A 14,923-nucleotide genomic window follows, 5' to 3' on the forward strand; every position below is an offset into this window, starting at 1 on the left:
ATACCTATGGCCAATCTAATAGTTGAAAATGAAAAAAATAAACTGTAGAAACAAACAACTCACTCGCGAGCCAAGAATGATACACTAAACAGAGAGGAAGGAACAAACCCAACAACAGAAATCAGGACCTGTCTATGGTACAGATTCTGTAACAAACATCTCCCGTCATCCCACCATCCGATTTTCTATTGTTTAGTTTCTCACACCACATCCAACCACATCCAACGGCTGATGCTGCAGTCTGTAGCTTACAGATTCTGTAAGCTAGTCATGTCCCAGAAATCAAGACCAGGTAAAAACTCAAAAATAATAATTAAAAAAAAATAGTCAACTTTCATCCCTTTGAACCTGGGCATTTATTATACTTCTTTATCTCTCTGCACTTTTTTTTTTTTCTTTTTTATATGAAACCGCGTATTTGAATAGTGATTCCCCTTTTCATTTTCTCTGTTCTCATGAAACCATTTACCAGATTCAAAGTCTTTTATTGGGTTCTAATCAAAAGAGTTGAAGGCACACAGGACTCTCTTAAGTCCTGAGCTCGATCAAAAACCTGTTTTCACGGTTTACAATATTTTCTTGATTCACAGTTTTTGGTCTTTTCTCTCATTAATACATTTATATCCACCCCCCTCAAGACCTCTCACATTTTCACATTATTTTGTGCTCTTTCATTTTCCCAAGAATCCTTTTCCTCTTCTGCAGTCTTTATTCAAAGTTTTTGTTTCTTGGGTGGAAAGCACAAACATTTCTGATTTGTCCTCATTTGTTGTTCGTTCTTTTTTGTGCTGAAATTTCAATTTCATGTGGGATTTTAACTGTGATAATAAGAAAAGGAGAGTTTATTGCTATGGTGTTCAAGGTTTCTTTAGTTTTGGTTCTTCTCTCAATCTCTGCTGGCAGTTTTGATGCGGTAGCCAGAGCTCATGATCACCGTCGCACCAACAGTTTTAATTCCAATACCTCTTCTCTTGCCGGCATCAAGTTGCCTGATCACATGAGCTTCAATGCAGTTTCTTCTTCAACAAACTCTGGCTGCAGCTTCTCAAAGTCAAACAAACCAACGCACCCTGAAAGAATTGACACACAAGAGAAAGATGGTGATGTTGCTCTTGATGATGATGATGGAGATGATTTGTTAACATTGAAACTCAGTAAACAAAAGGTGAAGCTTCATCTAAAGCACCGGTCGAAGAATCGAGAAACAGAGCCAAAAAAATCTGTGTCTGAGTCCACAATAAGGGACTTGACAAGAATTCAGGCACTTCATAGGAGGATCATTGAGAAGAAGAATCAAAACACCGTTTCAAGGCTAAAGAAAGAGAGTCAGAAATCGAAGAAGCAAATTAAGCCGGTGGTGACTCCGGCAGCTTCACCGGAATCTTATGCAAGTGGGGTTTCGGGCCAGCTGGTGGCGACTTTGGAGTCCGGGGTGAGTCTTGGTGCTGGGGAGTACTTCATGGATGTGTTTGTTGGTACACCTCCTAAACACTATTATTTTATTCTTGATACCGGTAGTGACCTTAATTGGATTCAATGTGTGCCTTGTTATGATTGTTTTGAGCAAAATGGGCCTCATTATGATCCTAAAGACTCTAGTTCTTTTAAGAATATTAGTTGCCATGATCCTAGGTGTCATTTGGTTTCATCTCCCGATCCTCCTAGGCCTTGCCAAGCTGAGAATCAAACATGTCCTTACTTTTATTGGTATGGAGACAGTTCTAATACTACCGGTGACTTTGCACTCGAAACGTTTACAGTTAATCTCTCAACGCCTACTGGGAAGTCAGAATTTAGGCAGGTGGAGAATGTGATGTTCGGCTGCGGTCATTGGAATAGAGGCCTATTTCATGGGGCTGCTGGGTTGTTAGGACTTGGGAGAGGTCCTCTCTCCTTCTCCTCTCAGCTTCAGTCTCTATATGGTCACTCCTTTTCATATTGTCTTGTTGATAGAAATAGTGACACCAATGTTAGCAGCAAGTTGATCTTTGGTGAGGACAAGGACCTCTTGAACCACCCCAATTTGAATTTCACCTCATTGGTTTCTGGAAAAGAAAATCCAGTGGATACATTTTATTATCTTCAGATTAAATCAATCATTGTTGGAGGAGAGGTGTTAAGTATACCGGATGAGACCTGGCGTTTATCGCCTGAAGGGGCTGGTGGTACAATCATTGATTCGGGAACCACACTAAGTTACTTTGCAGAACCAGCCTATCAGATAATCAAGCAGGCATTCATGAAGAAGGTGAAAGGTTACCCATTAGTCAAAGACTTTCCGATTTTGGATCCTTGTTACAATGTGTCTGGAATTGAGAAGATGGAACTGCCTGAGTTCGGGATTCAGTTTGCGGATGGTGGGGTGTGGAACTTTCCAGTTGAGAACTACTTTATCCGGCTTGATCCGGAGGATGTTGTTTGCTTGGCCATTTTGGGAACTCCTCGATCTGCTCTTTCAATAATAGGGAACTATCAGCAGCAGAACTTCCACATTTTGTATGACACAAAGAATTCTAGGCTGGGGTATGCACCAATGAGGTGTGCTGACATATAACATCTTGTTAGCGATTCAAGAGGTAGGAGAAGAACTGTAAACATGGCGTATCAGGGGTGACATATTTTTTTTTTTTTTACTTTTTATTTAAACATAGAGGTAACATACAAAAGAATTAGTTCATTGTTTTTTCTTCTTTTGATGTTCATGTGATTACATATTCAGGACAATAATCCTATTTATTTTGAAATGTATCAATACATTCTTGCACACTCTTATTTGCAGTTTTTTGGTTAGCCTTTCTTTTGCTGACTCAAAAAGTGTTGTATGATTAACGAATCACTCATATTATGGTAATGGTATGTCTATACTGAAAGGGTCCATTCAGGTGTCCTGCATTTACAGCATAAATTATTTCTGCTCACTTTATGAGACTCTGACCATGGACCATCATTTTTAGTTTAACAAATCGCTGAAGTGTTTCAGATGTAGGGTCATTATTGCAAAGATTAAGGAATGTTATTTTGGCTGGTTCCCTATTGTATCTATGTTAATTTGTACATACAGATTAAGGAATGGGTCAACTGTTAGATGTGCTGAGATAATGATGTGTATATAACCAAAAGAGTGAGTCAACAGTTAGGTGCATAACCCTGTAAATTTCTCTTTTATTTATATGCTTATCATCTACCACCATCACCACTTTTTAATTTACTTATTTACTTTTTTTAGGGTCACAACATTTAACAGATACCTTCCTCAATATTTGAGTTTGCTATGTACTGTTTGCTCTTTCTGTGTTCTTTTCCCACCAAGATCAGTATTGGTAGGCTTTCATTGAATGTATTGTGTGAAAAAGTAGCTTTAGAGACGGCACAAGGTTGATTTCGATGTTGAGATTTTTTATATGGATGGCATTAGCCTGCAAGTCTATATCCAATTAAAAAGGCGTTTTCTCTGCTGCTTCCTTTTGAGTGCTCCCCAAGAACTGATATAATATTAATCAAGCACGCTTTCTATGAAATCTGAATAATCAGAAAATTCCTTGCGCTTGATTCAAATGAGACATTCTAATGGATGCCACATAAATTGCCTTCTGTTAGCTGTCCTTTGCTGGTTTCTTGGGGCCATCCATAATCTAAGCCCTGCTTTTGCGGGGCTGTGGCTCTTAATTCTTTCTATAGGTCAATTTACAAAGGCTTAGTGTTGATATAAACATAAGCCAGTTTATATGATCAGAAAAGCATAAGCCAGTTTCCAATTCAAACAAACACCCGTTTCGGAATCTTCCTCTGCGTGCATTATAATCGTTGATGAACACTGACGTGGCAGCTGATCAGACGGCCGTGGCAGTTTGTGTTGGTTCAGGAAGAACACAAACCACAGACCAGACCGCATGTTGATTGTTGAATGTCTTAATTTAGTCAGCATATGGTTCTCCCGATAAGTTTTGCATGTTCACACCATCACATGCACGTGTAAATTAAGGGATGGTGGGCTCAATTCAATCACCGCATTTTCAAGTTTACTTTTCAGAGATCACATTACGTAGGGGGGTGGGTTGATCTGGTGTCGCATACCATGACGAATCTCCATTGGTTTGCTGTACGGCCCAAAACACAACTCCGTCAATGGCCAATGGGAACTCGCCCCAAGCCTCTCGCCGCGCACCTCGCACGCACGATCAAATTTATTGTATGTAACGTGCATTATATTTATGCTCTTTACGTAATTTTGCAATGGCAGTACATGGGGCTTCAATAGCTTTTCCTGCAAGCGAGTGGGTGATCTCGGTCAGGATAAAGAATTGAAAGACGACAATGCGACCAAATATATTTTCAAAGCCTGTTAAGCTTGCGTCCTTAGTCACATTGATCCACGTTATAGTTTTGGTCAACTGGTCAATCGTGATCGCCTCTAAACTTTGCCCTGCCGTCAAGGGCACAAACTTGGACCATGATCATGCCTCCGTCGTTATCACTGTTGGTAGTATTATTAGGGAATTTGTACCCTGGCCCTCGGTTTTGGTAAAACGGTCATTAAGACACTTTTATGTTTGATAATTTTTTATCAAATTCAAGTTGACTGTTTACATCAAAGGAGACCTAAGCGTGTTAGGGTTTTTTTTTTTTTTTTATTATCACGTGATTCACAAACATTAGATGTAAATTGTAAATATTCATATTCTCCCTTCTAGGGAAGTTCCTTTTTGATAGTTTTCAAAAAAAAAATTTATATTCATTTTTATTTTATAAATTATATTCTGAAGAATTATTTGATGATTTGGTCAAATTCAGGTTGCTTTTTCAAAGGACTTTGCTGCTAGCAAAGGCATAAACTTATTAGAAAAAGAAGGCCAAGACCACTCATAAACCCTATTTCTATAACAAATATTGAGCCCCTTTTTTGGGGCAAACTTTTAGGATTCATGTGACTGCTTATGAACATGGAAGGAGTTTGTAGGTCCACAAAGATGTCTGTTTAACAATTTATAAAAATAAGTGGACTTACTTGACTATTTTATTAAATCATAATGTCTTTTTTTTTTTTGGTTTTTCCTTTAGGAAAAATATCCACCGTCCACCCATTTTTTTCAACTTTTTCAAAAATACACAATTCCTTTTTTTTTTTTGGCTGGAATCCACCTAAAGTTATATTTTGTTTCAATTTTCCACTTTCGTTTGGAATCCGTTAAGAAAACTAACGGAAACTTAAAAAAATGACTATTTTACCTCTTAAAACGAAAATTATAATTTCACCTTAAAAATTACAAAAAATAATCATATTAAATCTAATTTTTTCCCCATCGGTCAATAAAGAAATTAATTCCACAACCATCAAATGCAAGTTTTTTTTTTTAAATATGTCTGTAATTAGAATGCTAAATTATAACAGTAGTATTAAAAATAGCCCAATCTCACAAACCATCAATTGAATTTAAGATAAGTAGAGTTTTATTATTCATTGAGTTATAATCTCTAGTAGTTAAGATTTTATTGTACCTCATTAACGTACCAATAATGATATTCATCATTAAATCTGATTATTTTTGGCATTTTTAGGGTGAAATTGTAATTTTCGTTTTGGGGGTAAAATGATCATTTTTTAAAGTTTCCGTTAGTTTTCTTAACGGATTCCAAACGGAAGTGGAAAAGTGAAACAAAATATAATTTTAGGTGGATTCCAGCAAAAAAAAAAAATTAGATATTTTTAAAAAAATTGTAAAAAATGGGTGGATGGTGTATATTTTCCCTTTCCCTTATTGTTATTCTATCCAAGTAGGGTTTTAGTGTTGGGCTCAACATGAACAACAAAGATTTAAAATAAGACCCAATTGAGCTGAGCCGTTTTATATGGGCCCAGATGAATCTTCAAAGCCCATTCAAATAATGAAGAGTTAGGGTTTTAAACCAAACCATCCCCAGTAAAGCGTTCAAGGACGGAGTGAGAGAGCAGTGGTTTTCTTGTCTGTTTGTTATTGTTGTACAACAATCGGCAGCAGCCTCTCTCTCTAATCTCGTATGAGAATGGTTACTTTCAGGGTGAGTGAGTAGTTGGTTTCACTGCATTTGCTTTTCTTTTTTTTAATAATTATGTGTGTTATTTTAACATAATGTTGTTCCCGTTGTTACTGTGACATTGCCACAAAAAAAAAATTTAATTTTTAATAATAATAAAACAGTTTCACCAGTACCAAGTTGTGGGAAGAGCTTTGCCGACGGAGACGGATGAGCATCCCAAGATCTACCGCATGAAGCTTTGGGCCACCAATGAGGTCCGTGCCAAATCTAAGTTCTGGTATGTGTTGAATTTACACTTTGCTCATTTATTCATTTGAAATATTTTTGGCTTTGTAAATTCAGTGCCTCTTTTATTTATTTTTGAATAATTTTAGTTGGGATTTTTTTTGGGTTGACTTGTTGAAGGTATTACTTGAGGAAGCTGAAGAAAGTGAAGAAGAGCAATGGGCAGGTTTTGGCCATCAATGAGGTTATTTTCTTGCATCTCCTTGTGTTGTATTGCGTATCTCTCTTCCAATTTGATTGACATAAAGATGCCATAAGTTTTGAAATTTGTATTGATAATGATAGGTTTAATTCTGGGGCTAAACAGGTTTTTTGAACTTTTAATGTGAAAATTCATGTGAAGTAAACTAATAAAGATAAAATGTGAATGTACCTTGATTAGGGATCTTTCTAGTCTATAATGTGAGAAGAATGGTTACGAAGTTCAAGTTTTGTACATAGGTTAATAGAAATTATATAATTTTCCTTAGAATATCCCATTTGTTTCCAAGGGGTTGCTTAAATTTTTCCTTCAGAAATTGTCTCAGCTTGCTGCTATTAACTTAGGAATGCACAACCTGCCGTCACTCATTTCACTCATGCTACATTGTACTTGTCATATTCTTTAAAAAATAACAAATTTATGGGGAATAAGGTACGATAGAATAGATTACGCTAATTGTACATAGGATAGGAAACAATCTATTTGTTACTTGTTTTCACCGGCAATGACTAGGCCCCTTCCCTCCAAAAACCGAACAAAGAGAATGAAAGAGGCTGAGGTTTTGTCCTCTATCACACCTGGGAATTTTTTCACAAAGAAGTACATATTTTGCTGTATGATGCAAGGCTCAGGAGTTCTAATAATTATTTAGTTCTTCCGAGCAAAGAAAATGAGTTTATTGTGACCTTGTGATGTTTAAATGTTGCATATTCTTATTTTGAATATTGATTTATTTTATAATTTTAACTACTTATGGTACTGGATCTCTTATTGCAGATTTTTGAAAAGAACCCAGCAAAGATAAAGAATTACGGGATCTGGCTTCGGTATCAGAGCCGAACTGGTTATCACAACATGTATAAGGAATACAGGGACACAACTCTTAATGGGGCTGTTGAACAAATGTACAATGAGATGGCGTCCCGCCATAGGGTGAGGTCTCCTTGCATTCAAATCATTAAGACCGCTACCATCCCAGCAAAGCTCTGCAAGAGGGAGAGCACCAAGCAGTTCCACAACTCCAAAATCAAATTCCCCTTGGTGTTCCGGAAGGTGAGGCCCCCAACAAGGAAGCTCAGGACGACATACAAGGCATCCAGGCCTAACTTGTTCATGTAACCGGCTTATTGCCTGCTGGTTTTGTCATCTGAAAGCCTGGTTGTTTTGACTGGTTTGTTAAGCAGAGAGCAGGCAAGACAAATTTTACCTTACATGTGAGCCCAAACATTCCGCAAAATCAATCTTTCAAATTTTGATGATTGTTTGATTTGGTTCATTGATGAAGAGCTTGTTGAACTTGGTGTTTTTGATATATTATCTTTTTTTATTTTTTTAAAGTAAAAAGAAGAAAAGAAGTTTGGTGGATTTGATTGCTAATTTGGTGCGACATTTTTGGCTAATATTATAGTAACAAACTCAAACTGCTACATGTGGGTTTGCCGGACTCTACAAAATTAAAAATAAACAAAGAGAGAAACGTTCAGAAAAAGAAATGAAAGCGTGTTAATAAACAGAGAAAGAAACGTCCAAAAAAGAAATGAAAGCGTGTTTGGTGATGTTCTTTACTCATGAGTTTTTTGGTTTTTCAAGAATAAAAATCAAGAAAATATGTTTGGTAGACAGTCATGTAACTTTAAATTAAAAATAAAGAAAATAGAGGGGTAAAAAAAAAATGTTGAAAAACGACTTAAAAGAGAGGTGTATCAATTATTTGTCTTTTCTGAGACCCACATACAGATCTCATTTAATTTTCTTTCTTTCTTTCTTTCTTTCTTTCTTTATTAAAATCCTCTCCCTATCTCTGCAAGCTCCCTAAAAGAAAATTCCCATGAATACGAATAATTTACACAATATGTCCGATTTTTAATTATCAAATTATAAAAAATAATATTTAATGATAATCATAAATTTATTTTATTTGATCAAAAGTAAAAACTGAATGAATGTAATTAAAAATTAATTTGGAAGCAATGTGGCGTAATATATTTGTGTCAAAACTATCAAAGTATGATGATGTTTTTTTTTTCCCCTTCTCTTCATTGTTTTAATTGATGGCCATTGCTACAAACCAGCAAATAATTACGTATATACAGATGCAAAAATAATTTATATTTTACATTTTTATAGTATTTTTTGGATTGTATTATTGTATATTCAAATTACCCATAAATAAACTACTTCATAAAGAAAAAGAAAAAGAAAAAAAAGTTGTAGTTCATCTGACACATAAATAAGTGGATAAAGTCCAAGCATCCTTCGTGTAAAATATAAGCGGTTATAAAGTCCAAGCATCCTTCAATTACCCCTCCCCAAGCATCATTTTCCTTCTCTAAAATAAGTGGTTATAAAGTCCCATCCTTCGTGTTCATCTTACACATGCTGCAGGTAATTTTTAAAAATCTTTCCTGAGGTTTGGGCTTGTTGTAAGTAGACGGCGAGAATTTGACCGTTAGTTGACTGTACAAAGACAATATTACCCTTAACAACAGTTTGTAGACAGAAATAACTAAAAAAAAATTAAAATTATTGGCTATTTTACCCTCTTTAAATTATTGATATTTTCTTAAAGTTCCTAAAAAAATAAAATTTAAAATTTAAAAAATTCTCTTTAAATTATTGATATTTTCTTAACGTTCATACAAAAAAGATAAAATTAAAAACTTAAAAATAAAATAGTTATAATCTTTACCTATGATATTGTAAATCTTTAGAATTGACAAAGATAAAATTGTCAAAAAATAGAGTTTGTGCTTTTTACGCCAACAATTTTAATTTTTTTTTAGTTATTTATGTCTACAAACTGTTATTAAGGGTAATATTATCTTTGCACAGTCAACTAACGGTCAATGTTAAAGTTAACTGACGGTAGGAGGTTTTTTACAAATAAACAAATTTTCGCCATCTACTTGCAACAAGTTCAAACTTCAGGGGAGGTTTTTAAAAATTACCCCACATGGTGCCCAATGACCCCATATTCTCTCAATTCTCAATCCCCAATTCTATGCATGTATGGACTTTTTTTTTTATTTTTTTATTCATATTACATGATATTATAATCGATATTTATAAATCAGATTATTATTGGGACCAACTTACATCAATATTAATGAAGCTCTGCCTAAATTTTAATTCTCTTAAATATTTGAAGGATGTCTACTCTTCATTCTTAAACAAAAAAATAGACTATCTTTATTTAATTTTTAATTAAAAAAATTTTTCACAAATAAAAAATACCCCAAAATACATTTGTGGGGGCAGCAGTGGCTATGCATGTATTGACTTAAAAGTTAAAATCGCCATCCAAAAATGATGGGTTTAACTGTAAAAGGAAAATGAATTAAATTTTCAGAAATGGGGGGTTAGGTGGCCGCAAGCGAAGCCAAAAATAAAAAAATAAAAAAAGCCTACTCATAACGGAGGGAGAGGGGTAGGTAGGTAGACCAAAATATGAAATACCCCGCCATGTGTAATAAAGCTAGCCAACTGACCAGTTGACTTCATCTTGTCTCTCTCTTCATTGGACAGACTGTTGTTTAACAAAACCTGCAAGTTCCTCTCTGTTCTTGTAAGTTCTTTCTTACTTTTATGATCTTTTAGATAAACCAAGTGTATTATTTTTTCATTCTTCTTCATGTAATACATTCATTTTGGTTATATGTACACTCAATTTCGTGTTGTGACATTGTAAATGAACAATGATTCAATCCATTCCTGGTGCAGTTTCTTAGCTTTGAATCAGCTAACCTACTAATTGACTAAATGGCGCAAGGTGTTGTTAAGAACCCAGATGAGCAGTAACTTTCTGCTCTTCAGTTGTAGTAATTAATATCTGTTTTAAAAATCTTAAATTATGGTTGTATTTAATTTTTTTTTCTCTTATTGTTAAATTATGTCTCTTACTAGCTAAATGGGCTGTTGTTGCAATTATATACTTTTAGGTTGTTCTTGGAGAAGAAATAGGCAATGTGAGACTGGTAACCTTAAACCGGCCTCGCCAATTGAATGTCATCTCATCTAAAGTGGTTTGTGCAACCAATTCAATCTGAAATTTCGGCATTACAGCTGCTGTTTGATCAGGTCCTTGAAATCATTTATGAGTTTAAAACATTATTTTTTGTTACTGGAGTCAGGTGTCTCTATTGGCAGAATACTTGGAAAAATGGGAAAAAGATGACCGAGCTAAGCTTGTAATAGTCAAGGTTTGTTCAAGTACTTTTGGGAGTTTTAGGCTGCCATTTATCTTGCTGATCTATTCTTTTCAATTAATCTGGTTCCAGATTAACTGTTACTTAGTCATTAAGTTAATTTTAGATTTCTTATTTCCTCTGATTGCGTACTCTCTTTAAATGTCAAATACTCACTGCTAACATATCTTATGCAGGGAGTTGGCCGAGCTTTTTCTGCTGGTGGGGATTTGAAAATGTTTTATGATGGGAGGAACTCAAGTAAATAAATAATAAATACTCTGAAATTTGAATTTATTCACTTTTTATAAAGTTATATGCTGTTTATGTATTTAGCAAAGTGATTGATCAAGTACTTTTGGCAGAGGATTCCTGCCTCGAAGTGGTCTATAGAATGTATTGGCTTTGCCATCACATTCATGCCTATAAGAAAACCCAGGTACTGTTTGCTTGTAAACCTCTGAGAAGAAAATTGTTTCAGATTTTTGTATGGTTCAAAATGACGAGGAACTTTTAATGGTAATAGGTAGCTCTTGCTCATGGAATTACAATGGGAGGAGGCGCGTCTTTGATGGTTCCTCTGAAATTCTCAGTTGTCACGGAAAAAACTGTGGGTTCTCTTTCTCACTTTTCGAATAATTTGCCCAAATCTAATTGGTTGATATTTAACTCCTTATTGCAGAACTTAAATGGCGGTTATTATGTATAAAATTTTTCATAGGTTTTTTCCACTCCAGAAGCAAGTATTGGATTTCATACTGATTGCGGTTTCTCATTCATCCATTCTCGTCTCCCTGGACATTTAGGTAAGCCTGTACAAGCGAAATAGCATTGGCATATATGTATCGTGTGTTTCCATGTCTTTCTTTCTTTTTTTTTTAATATTTTTCAAAAAATTAAGAGAATAATGTGTCCCTTCTTCAACTTCTATCCCATGGGAAATTGTTTCATCTGTTGTGAAAATGAAATTGTTTTTACTGCTGGTTGGGATTATGTAGTGAATAACCAAAGTGAAGATTGGCTGTACTCTAGGTTAAAGTGTTTCCAATAAGAAAAGATAAAAATGATGAATGTCCTGTTTACTATCTGAAAACTTTTCAATATTTCTTACATAGATAATAAAAAGCTTTTATGTCATGTTTCCTGTTATATGATTAACATCATAGGGGTACAATGCAGGGGAATTCCTGGCCTTAACTGGGGCAAGGCTAAATGGCAAGGAACTGGTTGCAGCTGGGCTAGCTACCCATTTTGTCCCTTCTGAGGTAAGTTTGAACAGAGTAAAACACGAGTATCCTCTGTAAACCCTATTTGGAAACTATTTTCTCAAGATTAGCACAGAGTTTCTGGTTAGTTCCCTAGATAGATGCAAGTTTTCCTGTTTAAAAACTCCCAAAAGCTTGAATACGCAGTGATGCATGCTAGTGAATCAAGACTGCTGAGAAGGTTTCTAGGTTTTTTACTGTTTTTTCCCAAGCTAGGTTTGGTCATAAAAGTTTTCTGATCCAAATTCATTTGTTATGTCCATCTTTTATCAAATTAATATGAGCTCATATTTAAAGTAGTTTAAATGACTTAATCTACCATCTACAATTGCTAGAAGGCAGGGAGGTAAACTGGTATAGAAAATATGTGGACTGCATTTTCATTGTTGCTCAGTCCTTGTTTTCCAATTTTACTTTCCAAAGCGGAAGATTGACTTATGAAACATTTTACACGTCATTCCATATCAGAAATTGCCCGAGCTAGAAAAGCGTCTGATAGGCTTAAACACTGGTGATGAAATTGCAGTCAAATCTGCAATTGAAGAGTTCTCTGAGGATGTTCAGCTTGATGGACAAAGTGTCTTAAATAAGTAAGTAATCTTCACTATCAATGCATTGATTCTCTCTCTCTTTCAGTTTTTGCGTTGGTGTGTTTTCGTTGTTTAGTTTGATATTGAATAAGAAAACCTGAAACTTTATTGTTATTTGGTGTGCTTGCCGTGTTTAGTGTGAGAATCTGAAACTTTATTGTCTATGCTAGGCAATGCTTTTCTTTTAAGGAATTTCAATTTGGAATCATTTTATTTTTATCAAAATTAAAAAAAAAATCGTTAATACTAAAATACTTCCTTATGCAGAATAAGTTTTAGATTACTTGTTCTGCATCACCAGCTACTTCAGTTAATGAGGTTTTTCAGTGGCTAAATGGTTGGAGGTTACTATTACCCTTTTAAATTATACCCATTTCTTTGCTTCTCAGGCAGTCTATAATTGATGAGTGTTTCTCAAAGGAGACTGTAGCCGAGATTATAAAATCATTTGTAAGTTTCTTTATCTGTCTTTTTGAGATTGAAATTTTCCATTGAAAATGTTTTACCATTATTTGATATGTGTGTCTTTAATTACCTGCAAAATTTACATTAGATGATACTTTACTTTCCAGGAAGCGGAGGCAGGCAAAGAAGGAAATGGATGGATAGGTCCAGTGCTGAAGGGATTAAAGAAGTCATCGCCAACAGGATTGAAAATAACACTAAGATCGGTAATAAACTTTTGTTGCATGTGTGTGTCATAATTGATTTTCTTACATGAATTGATGGTTGACCCCCATGTACCTATGAGTTTGTACATGATATCTGTTTTGTCAATTGAATTTAGCTATAATGATGTTCAAAGAAATGACGTGTTGAGATAAAGCTAAACCATGACAATTGATTATGATTAGTTAGGTTACAATGTGGTTATAATTTTCTCCATATTTTCTCTATAGACGTGTCTTTTTGGCCCTAAATTTTGTTCTCAAAATATCTGCAGGTGCGTGAAGGCAGAGAGCAATCACTGGCTGAATGTCTGAAGAAGGAATTTAGGCTGACAATAAACATACTACGAGCAATAATATCTGCTGATATCTATGAGGTAACATCAGTTAAATAAAAGGCAACTCTATCTGAAACTCAAAATTGCTGCTTAACCCTTGAAATGAATCTCTTGTATATGAACAGGGTATTAGAGCTCTCACCATTGAGAAGGATAATGCTCCAAAGGTACACTCTTTCTCACAAAGAATATTGGAATGTATCTTTACAAAAAATCATAGAGATTATCTCTCTGTCTGAATAATTCGGGCAACTTGTTACAGTGGGATCCACCGACGCTTGATAAAGTTGACGATGACAAAGTGGATCTGGTTTTCCAGCCATTTGGAGAGGATTTAGAGCTCCAGATTCCAGAGAATGAAAACTGCAGGTTGATTTGCCTTACGATCTAATCATTGTTAGCACAAGTTCATTGTTTTTCTTCCTAATATATTCTGAATCAAATATATAGGTGGGATGGAAAATATGAGAATTCAGCATATGCAACTTCACAGGTGACAGCCGAAGCTAAATAGATTTTTGGTCTGCATGTTTCTACTGGCGTTCTATGTTATGAACACCAAGTATGTAGTATCATCATGGTACTAGATGCTTTCATTTGAAATAAAAGTCACTAGTAGTTACACTCAACAATAATCAGAACTAAAGTTTCTTGGGATAGAAAAATTAACTGCCCCGTTGTTTCCGTCATATATCAGTCTATTAATACCATGTTGTTTCCCTGTCATATATTAATCTATTAGAACCATTGTAGTAAGGAATTTAACATGGTTGACAGAATAAAAAGTTAAAAACCAAAACCTTGACATAAAGTATTGCAACAACAAGATGAATTGTTGCTTGGTTAATAATTGGTGCAGGAGCTAGTCCGTCAACAATCCAGTGATGGCTAATGGATATGAAGGTTGATGGTAAGTGATGCTTGGAGAGGACCAGTTAAATCCCATTTCAGAAGAAACTTGAAAGTTATGGCCTTCAAATTCCTGAGCATAGAAGTTGACTACAGAATGAATGCACATTCAAACATTTAGAATGAAATTCCTTTCACCTCTGTCCATTGCAAATGTGAATTACAGACCAATGTCTTGAACTTTATGACAACATAAACAACTTTGACAGCTATTCAAACAATAAGAAAAAGAATTCTGTTCATAATAGAACAAAAACAACTCTACAGTTGATTGACATATTTTCAACTTTCCGACAAAATTTTCAGTGAGAAATGATCGTAGACAAAAACCTAAAGCTTCTGACAACAATAAAATAAAAAAGAGTCTCAAATCTTGTGGCGGTAACTTTCATAGCTTAAGCCGAATCATGAACTCTATAATCAGAAGGCATTATGAATTTCAAACGCATATCTGGAAACAGATGGTC

The 14,923-nt window shown here is 34.9% G+C and overlaps 1 protein-coding gene and 1 pseudogene across 3 annotated transcripts; both read left to right on the forward strand.

Moving 5' to 3' along the window:
- On the forward strand, positions 1–7,879 carry LOC18045047 (annotated as a pseudogene). The gene is made up of 5 exons (XR_002906026.1): positions 1–2,553; positions 5,925–6,036; positions 6,177–6,292; positions 6,421–6,484; positions 7,280–7,879. The product of XR_002906026.1 is annotated as an aspartyl protease family protein 2 (transcript).
- A 2,043-nt stretch (positions 7,880–9,922) lies between these two features.
- LOC18045048 (3-hydroxyisobutyryl-CoA hydrolase-like protein 5) lies at positions 9,923–14,665 on the forward strand. Of its 2 annotated transcripts, XM_006437076.2 has the most exons (17): positions 9,923–10,067; positions 10,223–10,297; positions 10,441–10,524; positions 10,633–10,701; positions 10,884–10,947; positions 11,052–11,125; positions 11,213–11,296; positions 11,408–11,492; positions 11,866–11,951; positions 12,420–12,541; positions 12,931–12,991; positions 13,114–13,212; positions 13,485–13,586; positions 13,673–13,714; positions 13,810–13,916; positions 13,998–14,040; positions 14,407–14,665. In XM_006437076.2, the coding sequence occupies exons 2-17, from the start codon at positions 10,262–10,264 to the stop codon at positions 14,437–14,439; spliced, it is 1,191 nt and encodes a 396-aa protein (XP_006437139.2). In that variant the 5' UTR covers positions 9,923–10,067; positions 10,223–10,261; the 3' UTR covers positions 14,440–14,665. The 2 variants fall into 2 exon arrangements, with proteins under 2 accessions (XP_006437139.2, XP_006437138.2); XM_006437075.2 differs by lacking the exon at positions 14,407–14,665 and having other exon boundaries at positions 10,223–10,295; positions 10,439–10,524; positions 13,998–14,273.
- The last annotated feature ends 258 nt before the right edge of the window (positions 14,666–14,923 follow it).

This window comes from Citrus clementina, unplaced genomic scaffold, assembly GCF_000493195.1.
Source record: "Citrus clementina cultivar Clemenules unplaced genomic scaffold, Citrus_clementina_v1.0 scaffold_4, whole genome shotgun sequence".
In the NCBI taxonomy this organism is placed as follows: Eukaryota; Viridiplantae; Streptophyta; class Magnoliopsida; order Sapindales; family Rutaceae; genus Citrus; species Citrus x clementina.